General features: G+C 47.5%; 1 protein-coding gene across 1 annotated transcript in view; it reads left to right on the top strand.

Moving 5' to 3' along the window:
* Positions 1 to 19,375, top strand: part of PRKCH (protein kinase C eta) — a 119,857-nt gene that overhangs the window by 56,036 nt on the left and 44,446 nt on the right. The window contains exons 8-10 of the mRNA XM_072865707.1: positions 1,301 to 1,444; positions 2,178 to 2,351; positions 16,645 to 16,799. Of these exons, the coding sequence (XP_072721808.1) occupies positions 1,301 to 1,444; positions 2,178 to 2,351; positions 16,645 to 16,799 (473 nt within the window). The remainder of the gene's footprint in view (positions 1 to 1,300; positions 1,445 to 2,177; positions 2,352 to 16,644; positions 16,800 to 19,375) is intronic.

The following is a 19,375-nucleotide window of genomic DNA, read 5'->3' as shown; positions in this document are numbered from 1 at the left end:
CATACAGTTAGTCAGCTACATCAGTTGACCACGGTACTGTATCAGCCTAGCCTGCTCATGAGGCTGTGCTGCCCCTTTTGATTTCAGTTGGTTTGTGCCGAGTGAGACTTTCTTATCTTCGCTCTTCACGCTGTAGCAGTTCAGGGGGACAGTTATCCTGGGAGTTACAGGGAAACACAAGTCCCACACTCCCTTCTCAGTTCTGTAACAATCAGCACTTGTTAGCATTTGTTTGCATAATCTCCACATCAAAAGGAGATGAAACCAGGAAAATAAAAATCTCTGCTTGGTGTTGAACAATCTCTTCTCCTTGTTTGTGGGCTAAAGGCTCTAGGTAAGTGTTCAGACTGTGCTGTAAGCTTAAATCTGTGGGAGTGTTGCTGGGTGCTGTCCTTGAATGCTCTTGGTTCGTTCCCCATGGCTGGGGTTGCCGTTTCTGTGGCAGTGAGACGAGTCTTCTGTGCAGGAAGAATTTTGCTTTACACCAAAGTAGTCACAAGGTGGTGCTCAAGAAGCCCGTGTGACTTTGTTCAGGCTAATAAACTGAATAAAAGTACTCGTGGTTTATATGCGTACTCACACCTGGAGAGCTGTGAACAGAGGGCACTGGAGGTTAACTTGTTTTTGCGGTATATGAAGACCAGAAGCTCTAGAAATGCGTGCTAATACTGGTACAATTCCTGAAAATGCAGACACCTCTCTGCTGGTGTGGGAATGAACAGCCTTCCATTGAATTTACAGCAGTGGCAGAAACCAGCAGCCCAGCTGTGAGAAGGAAAAATATTTTTCTAACTTTGGGTCCCACTGAACTGGGCTTGGAGTAAGAGTCTTAAAATCAGTTAGAAATCTAAGAGATTCAGATGAAGTCTGCTCGGGTTCTAGATCTCATCAGCACTTCGCATATTGCAGAAATTATGCAGTCTGATGCTCTGATTATGCTCAGATGTTAGACAGGAGACTTGGATTTCCACACTCATTGTCTTATTTTTCTGGGGAGTGAGGATGGAGAGGCAGGCTTGCCTCCTGGGTCTGCTGGGCAGTGGGTTTGCAACTTCAAATGCCCAGGTCAGGAACCAGCGTTGACATCTCAGCACAGCTCTGCGCAGTGCCGAGGTTGGCCGGTCACACGTGACAGCTATGTGGGGTGGTGGTACCAACTTGCTTTCTGTTCCAGTGGATCTGAACAGTGCATCTGAACAGGTCCTAAATGCCCAGGTTGGTAGGTTGACTACTTGTGTACACCTCTGAGGCAAAAGTACAATTTCTCTGCAGACTGATACTTACTTACTTTCCTCTACAGAAACTGGTTTCAAGATCTACTTTGAGACATCAGGGAAAAGGCAGCCTGAAAGATGGCAACAACGTTAGTGAAAGTTCAGCGAGCAAACTTGGGATCAAAGACTTAACCTTCCTTCGTGTATTGGGAAAGGGCAGTTTTGGAAAGGTGAGAATTATTCATGGCTCTTTTGGGGGAAACCACATTCCTTATTTAAGAAGCTCCAAGGCAGATGAAGTTATTTCATAATGTGGCACACCGGCTGTCCAGTGGAATATGCTTTGTGCAACAAGGTTGGTTACTGAGAGCAGGGAGAAAGGGGAAGAGAAAGCAAACTGACAGCAAAGTGCAGAATTGGATATCACAAAAAAGAAAAAAGTTAGCAACCAAAGGAACAGCTGCATGCCAGGGCCCGTACCAGAAATTGCAAGTGTGTGCATTAGCACTCATTTGGGCAGCATTTCTTGGAGCACATAAAGACTTTTCCTTTAAAGGAAACAAGGCAGTAGTTTCAAATGCAGCAAGATGGAGGTTTCGTTTCTCTGCTTTGCCACAAAGCCAATGTGAAATGGCGCATTTGAATTTGATAGCTGAGGAGGGAAGTGGGATGGATGGCACTGCTCAGGGGGTTTGCTCTGGCACTACTTTGACCAGCTAGCCCAGCATGAGACATTGGAGCAACATGTGTGGGCATTTCTATCCGGAGAAGCCTGCTGCAGACAGTAGCATATGTGTCATCGATTGTACACTGATGCCCATACTAACAGGCTGACTCACTTGCATCCACAAGCCTGGTCATGAGATAACTGACCTTTCTAGCGTGAGAAGGTGCAAGAGGCTCTGTGTTGCTCATAGAGACTGAGGGCTCAGCCCTTGCGGTTTACACTCCCCTTTGGTTTAGGTGATGCTTGCCAAGATGAAAGAGAGTGGGCAGCTCTATGCAGTGAAGGTGCTGAAGAAGGACGTCATTCTCCAAGATGACGATGTTGAATGCACCATGACCGAGAAACGCATCCTTTCCTTAGCAAGGAACCACCCATTCCTCACCAAGCTCTACTGTTGCTTCCAGACTCCTGTAAGTATAGCCTGGGCAGTGGACAGCCTTCCTCCTGACGCTGGCTGGCATGTTCAGGACAGAGGCACTCTCCTGTGTATCTGGTCCCTGGCCTTTTACAATTGTCCACCTTAGATCCAGGAGAAACCTCTCTGCTCAAGACTGAACAGAGCACTTTGCTATATTCCACCTCTAACATCTGCTGGGCATTTGACAAACAAAATCCTGGCTTGTTCTAGGCTCCCTAACAAAATGATAATAACAGGGAAGCCTTTCTTTGTGTCTTCCCTAGAAACATCTCTGTGCCATTGAATGTTTCCAAATGCATATGCACAAATGTCTACAGACCTGCGGTGTCCTCTGGTTGCTGTGGGATCTCAAGCTCTTCTGTCTTGCTACCTGAATTTTAACAGGACTGTGTTTGCATTGAATTATCTACAAACTCAATGAATTGTACTTGGAAGCAGGGGTAGCTTCCTGTATTTACCAGCCTTTGTATGCTGCTCAGAACTGAATGAAAGCTTCTTCTGGGGTTACTGGAAGGGATCTTACTGACATGGGTGGACACTGAATCAGATCCATACACAGTCAGTATTTCATCTCGTGTAAGACAAATGATAGCATTGTTGTCACTTGTGGTATGTATACCTCAGCGGAGGACTGCACATGTGCTGCCTGTCCAGCTTAGAGCCTCCTCTGGTGTGTGCATGGGGTTGAGAGCTCCTTGCTGATGTGGGTGGCGGAGGGAGGAGTGGCTGGGATGGAGGCAGTGGCCACAGCTGTGTCCCAGCAAGGTGAGTTTGGGAGTCCCCGAGCTAAGCTGTTACATTGCAGAAAATGCTTTGGTCCTAGTAGCTCTTCCAAACTGCCTGGGCTCCTTTCCAGTTGCTTTTTGTCCATTGCTAAATGGTAATAGAGCTTGTTTGCCTCTTAGAAGAGGCAGGATAAACTTGCCCTTTTAATTGTGGCTTCACACCTCCTACATAAACCCAAAATACTAAAAAAAAAAAAAAAAAAAAAAAACCCCAACAAAAAAAAAGCCAGACAAATGCATCCTGCCACCCACCCATTTCTCTTCTCACTGGGGTGATGCAACAGCCAGCTATGGAGTTTGAGTTGTGCTCATTTAGGGTGGAGCCCTTGGGTAGACGCATGTAATAGAAACAAGGTGGGTTTTTTGTTTGTTTTTTTTTTTATATACAGCTTGTGCGGTTCACAGAGCAGTTGTGCAGTATAGCAGAAACAAAACGTAAAGCTCACTAGTAACCGAGCAAACTCCTCTTTTATTTCATAATATGAGGACACAGGGCCCAAATTTTAATGGCTTTCCTGAAGTTCTCATGTAAAATATTGGAAAAGTCCAGTACTGATGTGTGTTGTTTGAGGTCAGATGTGGGATAGCGGTGGTTTTTGCCACCCATTGCTATGCTTTTTGCTATGACTTTGCTTACTGAATTGCAACATAGATGTGAAAACAGCAAGTGTGCTGTGTAGAGTATTTCCCATGAACTGAGGGAAGATTTAAGGTGACTGTGCTAGTACCATCCGTCATGTTCAAAAAATGAATGCAATCTGCTATGGGTGCAGACAAGGTCTTCTGGGCTGATGAAGTAATTGCAGAGTCTTTTGCAAAGGGGGAAAAAAAAGGGAAGAACTCAGCCTGTTTAGACTAGCAAATTGAAAGCAAAAAGAGGATCTGATTGATGTCTGCAGATGTCAAACACTGAGGAGGGAAACAAAGCTGTCAAGATGCTGGCTAAGATTAAATGAGTCTAGACTAGCCATGGATACAGTTAGACTGGAAATGAAAAGGAGGTTGCTAAACAGTAGAGCAGCCTGGAACAGGAATTTCTGGAGCAGCTTCTCGTGAGAGGAGCGGAGGGAAGAACCCCTCAGCCCTTGCTGCCCTGAACGCAGAGCTGGTCAGTCTCTGAAAGGGTGCCAAGGGAGTGGTGCTTGGAAATAGCAGGGTCCTGCTATTTCCAGTCTTTCCCAGGTTCCTCCTTTATTTGAATCCCCCTCTGCTTCATTATCTGGATTGTCAGTAACAGAAAACCACTTCCCTCCAATAATAAACAAAACATAAAAGGGAAGCGTTTGCAAAAAAAAGATTTCAGACTAACGTGGTTCATCGCGTCTTTTGTCCGTGTTCTGCACTCAGTGACACCCACCTCAATCCAGAATAACCAGACGTAAATTGCTTATAAAAGCATAATTAAATCCCTTTGCTATAACAGCGAAATGACTGCAACAGCAGGGTATTCATTGGACAGAGTCCTTCCAGGAGGGCTTAACCGGGCTGATGGAGTACTTAGGGTTTCTGCTTGTTCTTTACATGGCATTGGGTTAGCCCCTCCATTAACACGAACCTGGCAGAAAAGAATATATGTCTATATAAAATAAAACAAAGCAGTAACCACTTATTCAAAATGTTGGCCTGCAGCCATATTTAAAAATACCAAAGCACTTTCTTGTGTTTGGAGTTGGGGGGAGGGTTACACAAAACAATACCTAGTTTCACTTGCAATTACATGAAAGCCACATCACATGTATCACACTTAGAGCCCAAACTCTGAAAATGTGGTATTAACGGTTCATGTTATAAAAAACAAAGCATGATGCCAGTCTGCCATGGAGAACCTGGATAAATAATGACCTACTGTGCCTGCCTTTAGGAATTTTTCAAGAACTAGCATTTTGAGGCTTCTTACCATTTGTCAAAGCAAAGTCAGAGCCTGATCCCCTAAGATGCATCAAGACAGGCCGGGACTAACTGGCAGGGCAGTAGCCCAGCTGGAAGGTACCTGGGGCTTATGGTAGGTGCCAAGTTCAGTATGAGCCAGCAGTTCAGTCTCATTGCACATAAGTTAAATTATGTGCTGGGCTGCTTCAGGAGCTCAGGGGAAGTCATTCTCCCCTCTGCTTGGCACTGGTGAGGCTGCACCTAGAATAGGGATGTCCAGTTATGGGCCCCCCTCCCCAGTTCAAGAGGAAATTGTGGAAATGGGAAAGGAAGGACCTTGGAAGCACCTGAAATGCTGCAGGAGTTTGAGGACAGAGTGCTCAAAGGGTTTGAGGGTTTGGCTGGATCTTGAGCCATTTGAATTCTGACTCTTGTATAACATTCCACCCAAACCAGCAAACTCTTCTCCTTACTTACGCAGCCTAGGGCTGACTTAAACAGCCTGGGGCACGTCTGTGCTGCACACTGCGATGGCATGTAGTGCTAGTAATCTCGCATTAGCTCAGCTGGCACAAGTACCAGAAACAGCAGTGCATTGCCTGAGTTCATTACTGCTACTATATTACTGCTACTTTTGCTCACCTGTTTTAGAGCTAGCCGAGTTTTTTCTGTGCTTACATTAGCTGCTGATGGTTTTCAGACAGGTTTTCTGTTCTCTTGTGCTGCCTGTGTGCTCAGTGTGGTCCTAATTTAGTCTCAGCTGCAGCATAAGTGATACCCGCTGGCAAGGGCTGCTTTAGTAGCCCAGGGTGGGCTGAGGCTGCCTGACCTCCAAAGAGCCTCCTTGCTCTGTCGCAGAGAAATACTGCAGCCACTAGGTGGTAGGAGCTGCAAGTGTTGTCTCTGCCTGGTATAGGTCACAGTTTTCAGAGCCTAAAGAGGAAATATTAGCTGCACAGCAGGCTGGCAGAGGTTGGACATGGCCCTCTGCGTGCCCAGCGCTGGGCTGGGCAGTTTTGGACTTGCACCTCCAGATTCCTTTCCTGTGAAAGGTAAGGAAGGAGTCCTGCTGGTCCCTTGCAGGGGGCAGTCCTGCTCCAGCTGCATTTATGCGAGGTCTTCCTTGCTCACCACATCTCTGGGGTTTTTTAAATTATTATTATTTTTTTTTAATTGAAAGCCTTGCCTTGGGAACTTTCCACCTTGCCGAAGCCATTTACCTCTGCTTTTTCTGGGCCCTTAGAATCATCCCGTAGTGTCAGTGAAGGTTATGCTCCCACTGCAGTAATCTGTGAGTTGCTGACAGGTGCTGGGGCTGACCTGCGGGTAATCGTGGATTCTGCGTTAGGGGTCACAGGCACCAAAAAATGCTCGTTTCCGTTTACCTGCCACTGGTGTCATCCAACACCTCAACGATACTGTCCTAGAATGGGTGAAAGAGGCTGTATGTATAAATAGCTAAGTCAGTAATTTAATCCTGGGGAATGCGGATCCTGGAATGTTTTAATTAAAATGAGTTTGCAGTAAGTAGGTCCTGTCTTCTTTGGGGTTTAGGAGCCATCCTTCCTGCACAGGTGGTTTGCTTTTAAATCCTTTTGTCTCCACTTGTATGCATGAGAATGAAAAGGGCTGGGGGAGATCAGCTTCCCATGTAAATAGTGTCAAATAGCTTCTGGGTTTTATGTTTATTGCCCTTACCCTTTCCTCATGACTGCAGGGTGCTTCCAGGGGAGTGTCCCCCAGGCGATGCTGTTTCCAGCACTGTCCTTGCTAGCCTGATCATTATATGGATTTGCTCTCCGTGTGGCTGTGCTGACAGTTGCTGAGGCACAGAGCCTGCCCCTGCCGTTCCAAAAATAGTGAGACATGAGAACTTGGCAGAGGGACTGATTTTCTATAACGAGCGTCCTTCCAAGATAATAGCTAGCAGGGGTGCTATTGAAGTTGGTAGGGACTGGCCTAGGGACTCCAGGGCAGCTAATCATTGAACCGGTCCTGTTTTACAAGGGCAGCCTGCTGTCCGGCACGCAGCTTTCCACCCCCTTGGCAAGCTGTGGGCTGATGTCATGCTCTTGACATGGAAGGGGAAGGTTTCTTCACGTCTCCGCTGACTCCCGGGGTGCTCAAACAGTTCTCCCAGGGTCAGTGTGGGCACCGTGTCATGGATCGCCCAGGTGTTCAGAGAGATGAGCCTGTATTTCACCTCCTAGAAGTGCTAGAGCTAACCTGGAGCCTTTGACGGAGGCATAATTTTCAAGTGAGGGCTCACCAGCCCTCAGGTGGTGGGACTGAACAATGGCAGCTGGCTGGCTCCCAGGGACCACCCCACCCGTTGGTCCCTGGATGCCACAGGAGAGGTCTAGGTGCCCTTGTATATCCTTGGAGTCCTCCAGTCATGGTCCCTCCATGACCTCCAGTCGTGGTCCCTCCAGGGGACCTCCAGAGCCCCATACAGGGACCAACCCACCCGTTGGTCCCTGGATGCCACAGGAGAGGTCTAGGTGCCCTTGTATGTCCTTGGAGTCCTTCAGTCATGGTCCCTCCAGGGGATTCCTTTGGTTACAGTCCCTTCAGGGGATGTCCAGCATCAGCCTGGTGTTGTCCACCAGCCACTCCACGTTCACCAAGTGGGTAGAGCACAGGGCAGCCCTGGGGCAGAGCCTGGCATGGTGGAGGTGAGGAAGGCTGGAAAGGCAGCAGCAGCCTTCCCGGGGCTCTGGTTAGATGAACAAGCGTCCTGACACAGGGCTTGGAGCATGCTGGTGGGTGGTAAGGAAGCAGTGAGGCCTCTTTGTTCTCTTTGAAAGGCGCTGGGAGGGAGCCCTTTGGGAGTAGAGAGGACAGCTTTAATCATCTCCCAGGCTCTAAACCCCCAGCCTTCCCTCTCTGGCATGTCGGAGAGGCACAACTCAATATGTGCGTACACCCGACAGCCAAGTACACTTCTTGGATGCTTTTCTGCAAGCATTGAGACTTTTTCCCCTGTTCTTGAGCACTGAGACTGTTGCTAGCCCCAAGCCACTGTGCTGGAAGACCAGCGCATGCTTCAATTTTGTTGCTGCCAGCCAAAATCAAGTGAAGATGGTGACAAGGGCATCCTGTTCATAGGCCTGGTGTTTTCCAAAAGGCTTGGTATGGCCTCGCATGCCTTGTGGCTGTAAACACAGGCAAGAAAGGGAGGCACCCCACTGGGGGCTTGCTGCGGAGTCCTTCTGAAGTCAGGCTTGAAGGAGCTTGAGTTGTGCTTTACCTGGGGCCCTGGAGCAGCAAGTTAGGTTTTTTGGGGGGGCTGTTGGACAGGGAGGTACAGGGGAATTTCCTCTCTCCATCTTTGCTCTCTGGTGTGGCTTCTGTGGGCCTGTGCCATGGTGCCCTCATGTTGGCTTTGCGACCACGGGAGAGGTGGTCGGTTTCTGCCTTTCTCTGGCTCCTGTCCTGTCTAGCACCAAATAAAGGCAGACTGCTCAAAACTGTAGTTGCTCAAACTGCTCAAAACTCTTTCTGTAGTTTTGCAGTGTTCGCATCTACCAAAAACCCATGACATCTTTGCTGGCATGCTGGCCTAAGTTTCTGGTAAACCAGATGTGTAAGGCCTCCAAAGCCCGGTGTGAAAGTGCAGTCACACCTTGCCGTGGTCCCTTCATTGCAGGAACATACGGAGTCGGGGTGTTTGTTTTTTTTTTTTTTGTAGGCAGAGTGGTTTTGCTTGCCGAAGATGAAACAAGATCAGGCTGACATTTCTGATTTTATCTGTGAACTTTGCTGGGTGTCCACACTTAGGCTGCACGTTGAGGTGATAGGAGCTGAAGTGAAAACATGAACTGAAGGGTTAGCTGCCATTATCGTGTTGTAGCTCCTGAGTGTAACTTTCCCACCCCTGGTTGTTGAGGGACTTTGGATACTTGCATTTTTATGAAGCTGCGAAAATGCCTGTCTCCATCTGCAGTGGCTTATGGGAGAGAGACTGTAACTTAGACAAATTATCAAGCTTAGTGCAAGGGTAGCTGAAGGAGATGCTAGTTGCCTATGGTTAGCCACAGTACATGAAACTAATATTTTTCTTTGGCCTTAAAATCAAGGGAAGTTGCGGCATAAAAAGGGATCAAAATGGAAGAAACTCGCAAGCAGCCCGAGTGAGCAGATGCCAGTCAGTATTGGGGGGGAAGGCAATCGAAGCTCAGAGGAGAGGTAACTAGCTGAGGTGCGACCCACTGGTGCTTTAGGTTTCAGTCTCTTTGAATCCGTATTGCTTTCTAGGTGATATTTAAGGTGAGAGGATGGATCCACAAAGCGCTCGTGGCAAGCTGTTTCCAAGTGACCTGGGGTGTTTCGGCACTCTCAATTTTCCTGAAGACCCTTGGCCAAGCTTACAGAGGTCTCTAGCCTTCCCCAGCACAGCCTGAGGCTAGCAGACGTTGCGGAGTTCAGTATTTTTAAAAACAGGCCAGAGCTGTCTCAGGTTGGTCACTCCAAACTGGAAACACCAATTTCCAGTAGCTTTTTTCTGAACTGAGGGCTGTAAAAAGAGCATGATCTTTACAGAGCTGCTCTCTTCTGAAACACCGCGATACCAGCAGCCAGCTGAGGGGGTGCAGATGTCCTATAAATCTTTGATTAACGGGCGATGCCTATAGCTTGATACATTCTAGTTCCTTATTCCTCAATTTATTCCCCTCTAAGTTCAGCCAGCCTTTTGTTTTTTGATCTTTCAGGTGGGAAGGAGTGTTTATGTAGTTTTCTGTGCCATTTTAAAAGATCTGGAGGGGAAGATTTAATTTTATTTCTTCTTTATTTCTTCTTTCAATTTGTTTTGTATTTTTTGGATATTTTGTTTTAATGGTGGCCAAGCTGGCTTTTTTTTTTTAATTTGCATTACACAGGTATTTTTTTGTATGTAATTTAATTGGTTGACCTAGTGCCTGAGATTCTTTTTTTTTCTAGTTTGGGGTTTTGTTTTGTTTCTAATGGAACAGATACAGATGAACAAGAGTGATAAAAATCACTCTTGCATGTATGCTGAGTAAAAGTTTCTAGTCAAAAGATGAGCTAATCATGTAATCCTGCTGTGAATTAGACCGTCTTGAGGGGAGGGGATGAGGAGGTAGGACGTGCGTATGGTTCACTTGCGTATCCCAAAAGATGCATTGTTCCAGAGAAATGTCTGAATTTTTGTGTTTACAAAAACCCTCCAGCATGTGGGCTTCAAATTTCAGCCGCGTGGTTAAGAAAATGGGGGCGGAAATTTGGAGGGTGTAGTTAGATTCATGATTTTTTTTTTTTTTTTTTTTTTTCCCTGGGGCAGGTGGGAACCCACAACTCCCATCGGCTCGCCCTGGGTTGTGGTTGTCGTTGTTCAGCTCTTCTGGAATGAGCTCAGCGTTAATACTGTGCCGTGCACACATGCGCGCAGCAGCCTTTACCCTGAGGGACCCCGCAGAGTTTATTTATGCAAATGGCAGGAGCCAATTTGTTATTCTCTAGGCGATGTTTCTGTGCCTCGCTGCCGCGGCGTAAGAAAGCCTGCCTTGTGCCCACTATCAGCAGCGTCAGATAGCAGAGCGTGGTTTTAAATGATAACTGGTGATAACTGCCCCGTTCCCGTAGCTGTGACGATGCCAGTGGCTCTTTGTTAAAGGAGCTGAAAATGAGCCCGCTGTGGGGAAGTGACTGTGCTTCTCAGAAGCTCACTCGCTAGCTGCCCAGCCTGGAGGAGATGCCACGTGCGCCTTACCCCCTTTCTGAGTTTGCTGAATTTTCACTGCACCTCCTCCTGGCTAAAAAACACCCCAAAACCAGTGGAAGAAACAAACATTCCCTTTCTCAGCCTTTCAGATGCAGCGCGGCACACCGTCGTCTCACCCGTCTCAATAGCCCTGGGGGCTGTATGTGCCATCTGTGGCACGCTCCCTTGCCGTGGCTTGATTTCTCCTAGGCAGAAGTGGTTCCTGAGGCTGACGTGTGCTTCTGCAGTCACTGAAGCAGAGAGGTAAAACGGCTAACAGAACACCAAAAATCAGCTAGCAGATGGCTGTAAAACCTGCCGCCTTTCTGCCGCCGCCTTGTTCGTCTGGGAGCTTTGGGCTGCGGCGGCAAGCGGAGCGGCGGCAGGTGCCCTGGCAGTCATCGCTGTGGCCGTGTTTAAGAAGCATCACTAATGCGTGCAAATAATTGTGGCTGAGCAAGCATAGTGCGGACTATTTCTTCTCCTCTGCTTAATGTAGCTGTTCTGATTTGAAATTAAAGGACCAAATATTCGCCTAGCATAAGTCATTGTCTCGCTCCACCGCAGTCAGGTGAGTGCGGCTTTGACACTGGCTGGAAATTTGGAGCTGAGCTCGTTACATCTGCTTCGGCTCTTGTGCACGCATGTGTGTGCATGTGTGCGAAGGTTCTCTGGGCAATTCCCTCTTGGTGAGCCCGTTCTGATGACACCTGCGATCCACTCTGGTTTTGAAACGCTGCTACGTAGAGGCCAGAACAGCCTGCCCTCCTGTAAGCCTCTTAGCTGGGAGCAGCAGGCAGCTCGTCAGGATGCGGCGCTGCCTTGCCAAAGGGCTGGGTATGGAGGGGAGACACTTCGGCACAGAGCAGCGTCTGCGCCTGGTTCATGGCTGTGTTACTCCTTTGAAGATAAATCTCGAGAAACAAACCTGTTTATTATTCCTCCTCTGGGTCCTGTGCTTTGGTGTGACTTGACCCAGGTATGGATGGCCGCTCGCAGTGCTGGGGGAGTTGGACATGGGGCTTTCCGAAGCCCGGTACCGAGACAGCACGGTTTATTTGCGCACTCCCAGCAAGACCTGAGGCAGATTGCTTTGTGTGGGGGTTGTGGACCACGAAGGGAGAACAGGAACATTGGGAGCGCTGAGGAAGCCTGCCAGCTCTTGTAATTATCTTGTAATAATTTGTTTGCAAGCTCCCTAAGCCCTGCTACTCTTTTTGGAAACAATAAACTTTTGCTGGGAAGCAGTGACACAGCTGTCTCTGTATGGAGATAATTTTGAAAGCCTGCCTTCTGCTCTGCAAAGCATAAACTGCCAAAACAGTGAAAAAAGGACTGTTTCTTGGGGAAACCCTTTGGCTTCAGTGAACTCAGATTGAGCCCAAAGCTGATTTTCGAAGGAGTTGTGTGCATGAATTATTTCCAAAAAGATGAAATGCAGACTTAGCGGAATTCCTGAGCCAGGCTGATTTTTTTTTTTTTTTTTGGGGGGGGGGGACGGGAATTGGACCATTGCTCTAAATGGCATTTAACCAGGTCTCCATATCCTCCAGATGCTGCATTACATGGCAGCTGTCAGCTAAAGAGAAGGCTTGGGCGAAATTTCTGCTGGGATGTGGCCTTGGTGGGCAGCTTAGCCCCTTGTCCTGCAGAGGAATCGGCGTGGGCAGAAGCAGCGGCTGGGAGAGCTCTGCTGCAACAGGGATGTGCAGAGCTTGTCCAAGCCTGTTCCCGGTGGCTCTGGAGGCTGGAGAGGCCCCGTCGGTGTTTTCCAGCGGCTCTCCTGAACCTCCACCGACGACTCTCTTGAGAGCCGTCCCCTCTGCCCTCCACACTGCCCTTGGCACAGCAGCTCTTGTAGGGTGGCGGGTAGAGGAGGCAGCTTTGCTGTTATCTTCTTCCGCATCTGCCTGGAGGAAACGCTTGTCTTCCCCCATCTCCTCCCTCTGCGCTGCCTGAATGGGGGCAGCGGTGCTGCCCTGGCCGATTTACTTAGCATGACAGCCTGTGACGGGAGATAAGCCTCTCACCCGCGCTGTCTGCAGAGGTCTTTGGTCTTGTGTGGGTTGTACGTGGATGTCAGCTGTGACTCTTAGCTGGAAGGGTGGAAGTTAGCCATCGCGCTGGCCTTTTTTGGGCATGGGGAGGGAAAGGATGCTCTTTTAATAAAATATGGATTTTTTCTTTTTCCCCCTGTGATGATGAAAAGGAAAGGTAGGAGGGTTCAAAACAGCTTTCTGGTAGAGCTTGTGAGGACAAAGGGCTAAAGTGATGTTTGAGTTGGATTTCAGTGGGTGCTTGTGTTGCAAGGGGCAGTAACCAGTATGCGGATTGTCCCACCCAGTGGCTTTTGCAATCAGGGACTCTCTTCAAGCCCCACCAACGCCCCACTAAGACAACAAACAAATAAAGCGGGTATATGTAATTGCTGTCAAACACTGTCCTTAGGACACAGTATGTACTTCCAGCAGCCCTTGCCCGGCTGGAAGTACATAGGTGAATAATACCTATGAATACCTGCTGGAAGTACATAGGTGAATAGGTGAACAAATACAGATGGCAAACTGAAATTTAAAAAATAAAAAAAGCCCCAAACAATTCTCTTGCACTGAAATTGGCAGGGCTAATCTCTAGATCCCATGAACTTCATTTGTTTCCTCCAAGTGTTTCTTTAATTTACAGTAACAATTGCTCTGCAGCTTTATTCATCTCGATCCCAGTCCAGAAATGGTGCAACACGATTTCCTCATGTGGCTGCCGCTGCTGCGAAGGTTTTCGTGTCACCGTTTCCTGTTGACTTCAGTGCTCTTTTCTTACTTTTGCCGACGTCAAACAGAGATAGCAGATCAGGGAAGACTTCTGAGCAATGCAAACCAGAAAAATAGAAATGCGAGGATTTCAGCATTAAGCCCTGTCAAAAAACACTCCAGCTTTCAACTCCTCCTAATTCCTGCTGGTAGACCCCAGGAAAGGAGGCACATAACTCTAAGGTCAAATTTGCAAGTATCTGAACTATCTGCTCTTTTAAGATTTCCTTTTCCTGGCCCCTATTTAAGGTACTTATTCACTCTTACTCTGCCTGCTGCAAATTGCTTTCTCCCCCTGCCCCCAAAATACCACTGTTTATTTCTCAGTGATTCCTGGGAGAGTGGTTGGTCTGTGCAGTTTGGCAAGCTGATGGCCTTGCTTAAGGGTAAAAATGGACGACCTTGCTTGGCTCTTAGACCCTGGTCACCAAAAGGTGGTCATTAGTGCTGATTTTTCTCATATTGTTGCCAGGTATGTAGCAGGCCAATGCACAAATGCTGTATTATAAACAGCTTGTAATACCCATCCTGCTGTTTTCTTCAGCAGCCTCAGGGGATTTCTAAGTGTTAGAAAACTGGACAGACAATTAGCTGGACCTCTTTTTAAGAAGAAAAAAAAAAAAAGGGTAGTCCAAAGTTTTGTTAGGCCTAAATGGGAGAGCTTCTGTAATGAAATAATCCGTATTTATGCTTGACCTGTGAAATGAGACCATGGGTGGAGGTGAGGTGTTAGCTGCTGCTACGCTTGTGAGCACCATGTAACACGTGCAATGATGCTTGCTCAGGTTTGCAGTTAGTCTGAAGCAAGAGCTGTTTGTAATAAAAAGATGCTAATTCTGTGTCAGCAGTGATGTGAATTTTAAAACCGGCTGTTTCTGTGCTCACCTGAACATTTGAGAAAGAAGTAGTAGTATCTTCCTTTAAGCATCATAGTGCAGACGAGTACATCCAGGTGGGCCGTGGAGTTTTGCCAGCACTGGAGAAGCAGGATGTGTATGTTTTAAGATAGGAGGAGTTAACCTTGTTTCCCTGAAGCTCACCTTTAAGGAAAGAGTAGAAAATATATGCATGTTCACCTAACTGTATGCATGTTTATACAAGCGTATATATTACTTCCATAAATACACACACACACATACATCCCTCATCAGGTTGCTGGTAAATTAAATTACTTCCTGTTGGAGAGCTGGCAAGAGGGATTTCTTTTTTAAGTACGGGCTTGAAGAGATACCCGGACAAGCTGGGCTAGATAAGCATGTGGCACGTGGAGAGATCAGCGAGGAAGGAGGTGGGAAAGAATAACAAGGAGATGTAAAAGCTGGCCCGACTAGCAAGGCAGAGGCGATATCTGCACTGCAGCTGGAGGAAGGGTTGCCGAACAGGTAGGCACAGCATAGCCAGACTCGGTTTAACCAACTGCAGCGAAGATGTGGCATTAGAGATCTGATGGGGGCTGAAGAGCCCAGGCTGATGGTGGGTTTGTGCTGCTCTGGCTTAGATTGCTGCCGTAGACAAGCCAGCTTGAGTGTCTTTCAGCAGCCCTATAATAAAGGCAAGGTGAAACAATGAAGTATTGTTGTTTATATGGACTGGAGATAGCACTTAACACGTAGCCTTGGTGCTACACGCAGTAGTATTGCGAGATTGCTGGGAACACATCTATCTTAGCTTCTGGAAGGAGCCCAGAAGGAGCTGTTGAGCAGAGCCCCAGACGGTGACAAGAAGCAAGCTGTCCTCATCTGTCACGAGCCATTTGCTTTCCTGCTCGTGTCCAGAGAGGAATGAAAGGATTCCTCGTTGCTTTTCTTCTGCTGTGTGCATCTCAAGATGTTAATACCAGTAGTCATTTCAAGCTGGCTGGCTGCCAGAAAGTGGAGCATAACAATGCTTATCCTCTTAAACTTAGAGAGGGTTTAAAACTAGCTTGTAGATGATTAACATCACACCTGGGAAGGGGCTTGTGGGGAAAGAAGGGCAAATAGTACCTTTAAAAGGCTGACTGGTCTCAACTCAATGGTATGCCTTTTTTCCAGTCCGCTTGTTCCTGATATTCACAGTAAAACTGAAACAATCAGTACTGAATGTCCTGAAACAATTACTAGGGGAAACTTTTGAACCAGACTGCAACAATTCTAGGGTTTAGTTTTGTGACAAATCACTGTGTGTCCTTCCTCTCACAATTAAGCGAGCACCCCTTTTGTGCCCACTAAACCCATATCCCGACTGTTGAGCATGCAGCTTAAGCTTAAGTGCCTTCCCTATCTGTAGACTCTTGCAAAAACCAGAACAAAGCCAAAAAAGAAACCTGAGACACCAGCAGCTGTGGTTAATGAGCTGAACTTTATTGAACAGGTTGCTTTTCTGCCCAGCAGAAACTTTGGTTTATACTTTGTCCTTATCAGTTCCTTCATCACCCAGAGGTCTCTGCAGGTTAATCAGAGCTATGAGGAAAGCTGAAATCTGAGGGCCCAAAAAGCAGCTGCCAGGCAAGCGTATGGCAGGAAACCCCATTCTGGAAAACAGCACACATTCCCCAGAAATAGCGTTGAGATACCTTGAGACAACGTTTTCATTGCTGTTGCTGAGCCCTTGCGCTGTTGTGGCCAAGCTGCAGTCTGTGAGCAGTCTGGTTATGCGCATTATATTACAGAGCATCTTTCCCCAGAGATCTGAGGTGTTTAATAGGGAGCAAGTGACTTTTTACAGATTTCTCTTGTGCCCACTCAGCTCAGAGAGTGCTGTTGAAGGGGTACCATCCTTGGCTGATTCAGGCTAAGGATGGTTCGGGGAAACCCAACGGGAGCTGGTCAGTGATGAGCCCATGCCTACTGATATGCCTAATCCACATGTGAGCAGGAATTCATTTCATGACTGGGGGCAGAATTTCTGGGAGGAGTGCAGGGCAAGGAGGTACTAACAGATCTTCCTGGTATTGACTTAATCTTTCCTGAAAAAACCAGGATTTTTTGGTTTTTTCCCTAACATCTCATGGGTTGTTAATCTGTTATTGTTTGGGAGTTAATAGTTTTACTTAGAAAATTCTAAGCCTGACAGAGGATATGATTAATGCTGTTCATATCTGTTGTGTTTGCGTGTGTGAAGGATCGCCTGTTCTTTGTGATGGAGTTCGTAAATGGCGGGGACTTGATGTTCCATATTCAGAAGTCGCGTCGCTTCGATGAAGATCGGGCCCGGTTCTATGCTGCAGAAATTATTTCAGCCCTTATGTTTCTCCATGAAAGAGGCATCATTTATCGGTGAGCTCTGCATTCATTCATTCATTCTCTTTGTCTGAACCTCACGGCTGAGATGATAGCTTGAGTTTTCTGCTTGAATAAATAACTGTCACTTGCTGCCCACCAGGAACAAGTCGTCAGCTGGGATAACAGTACCTCCGCTTTTCCCCCACACATTGTCCAAGCTGCACCAGCTTCTAGGAAGGAGTGAAATTTCTGGCTGCAGTATTGACTACAGGGAGGGTCTTCCTATGACGTGTGTGTGAGCACGTAGAAAAACAGGTTTTCCTTCTGAGGCACAGGGGCTAGATTTTGTGTTGGTGTCAATTCATGTTGCTCTGCAGACGTAGCTGGTTTATATCAGCCCCAGAACTGCCCCTTGTCTGCACCTCGGGTGCCTGCGTGGCTGCTGGGCGTTAGCTGCTGACCGACAGAAGCCTCCGCCGTGCTGCTCTGGACCTGTCCTGCCTCTGTAGAGTGCACGTCAAACTGATGACAAACGGAGAGGCATGAAGTGAAACCTTCCTAGATTTTCTGGGAGGTAAATGCAAGGAGCTGTTGCTTTTGCTACTGTGTGCCTTGTTATTTAAAGGCTAATACGTGCTGGTTATGCCCAAGCCTCTTTGTTTCCCTGCATTAGCTACAGGCCTGTGTTTAAACCCTATCTATTTGACGTACCTATCCAGTACCTCTCAGCTCAGCCACTAAAAATCTTTTTATTCCTGCCACGATCCTACAGCAGGAGTTTTTCCTTCCTGTCCGTGTCTGGCATCTTTGTGTTTGCAACAGGATTGGAGCATCATTGCCTCCCAGGGTCAGCCTCCGCTCCCAGGTCTCAAGGCTGTTCTCAGGAAGCCGGTTCCCATACACAGCACTCTTTCTTTTTTTTTTGTCATTCCTCTGTACTCAGGGGGCAGTTTGGTTATATTTGTTCCCTTCTATACTGCCCAAGTGCTCCACTGTTGGCTCAAGCGTCAAGGCATGGACCAGCCAGCACGGATCAGGCAGCCAGTCTGCGCTGCAGAGGCCTCCCTGCCCAAGATGACCATTCGACCAGCATCCTCCTGTGTAAGCCAGGGGCAGAGCAAGACTGCTCTGGGGTGGAGCAGGGAGATCTCAGCACTGAGACAGCCTGGTTATACAGAAAGGTTTCTTTCTGACATGCTTTGCAGGACACCTCTGGCATCCTCTTGCTCAGAGCACTGGAAAGGAGGAACAGTCAGTTGTTTTCTTTGGATACTGTTACCTGGGTTCCAGCAGCAAAGCATGCATATTTGGGTATGGTCTGCTCTAGCCCTGCTCAGTCCCACTTGTGGCATGCCAGTACTGCAAAGAGTAACGTCAGCTCTCTCTTTTTGCTGCTTGGTTGTGGTTGTACGGCTGGGACCCACAACTGGGCCCAGGATGGGACCAGTTCCAATCCCAGGCAGGCTCTGTTAGTACCATTTCGGAGTGCGGGTTGGGCCAAATGCCGTTTGGTTTGGGGCTTTGCATTGTTCAACCCAGGTGATGCAGTCCTGTGTTTAGTAGCGCGTCCTCCTGTATCAGATAAACCCCGGTTTGAACACGCTAAAACCAGAATGGCTGAGGGCTGAAGTGGCCAAAGGGCCAGGGGCTGTGCGGGGGAAACTTTCCTATCTGATAGTGAGATGATAGGATAAATCAAGTAAAAGCAACTTCTTTTTCTCTTCCTAGCTTGAGCTCCAGTAAGAAACAGATGGTCAGGTGAGGACAGAGAATATTAAATTATTTTTAAGTATGAAATCATATGATATATGTGGCACAGTGAAATAGAGAAGGAGTGTCATTTTAATATTCTCCGGGTCCTGAGAGTATGAAAATTACTAGTGATATATACCATATGTATCAAGCTTCTAAAGCACTGTGATTGTCTGCATAGAATAGCAAATCTACTTACTCTACAACTGGATTTCAGTCTAATTCTTCCCTTGTGAATAATGCCAGCTGCTGAAGAGAGACCCTGCCAGATAATTACGCAAATGACATTATCCTTAAAATAGTGATATCCAGTAGTTATTGTCAATCATTCAGCAGCAAAACTGTGTCTGTGCATAGTGTAATGCCACTGTGCTTACAGCTTGTCTTGTCCCCCCTCAGCCTCCTGCCTGTCGCAGGGCAGGAGTAATCGATCCCTCTGGGTTTTGGCACTCTTCAAGTGCTGCCGTAATTCATGATAGAAACCGGAGGAGTAATTGAAAAGCTCCTTGAACAACTGCACGGGCTTTGATCTTGTTGAGAAACTGGTTGAGCTGTGGAGTCAGGTAGCTTCAGCTGCACGGGGCAGATTTGCACGGGGATGACTTGTTTTTTTAAAATTAGTCGGGATGACTCTGTTCTGGAAGGTGTAAGAGGAGAGAGCTGCTGTCTGTGGCTGTACTGACCTGAGATTGCTTCTGTCAGGTCACGAACACTGGGCTCCAGGGGGGAGTCTGCAGGATGGAAGGAGATACTCAGAAGGGAATCACGGCACTTGTGTAAGACAGTTCGGAGATTTTATGATCAGAATGTGAGTGCTTGCTTAGGAAGCTGGGAGCAGGGGGGAGAGACACTAGGAAAACCCTGACCAGAAAGTGTTT

The sequence above is a fragment of the Ciconia boyciana genome, chromosome 6, assembly GCF_034638445.1.
Source record: "Ciconia boyciana chromosome 6, ASM3463844v1, whole genome shotgun sequence".
NCBI lineage: Eukaryota > Metazoa > Chordata > Aves > Ciconiiformes > Ciconiidae > Ciconia > Ciconia boyciana.
Note: the sequence above shows the minus strand (reverse complement) of the source record. Positions and strands in the feature narration are given on the sequence as shown.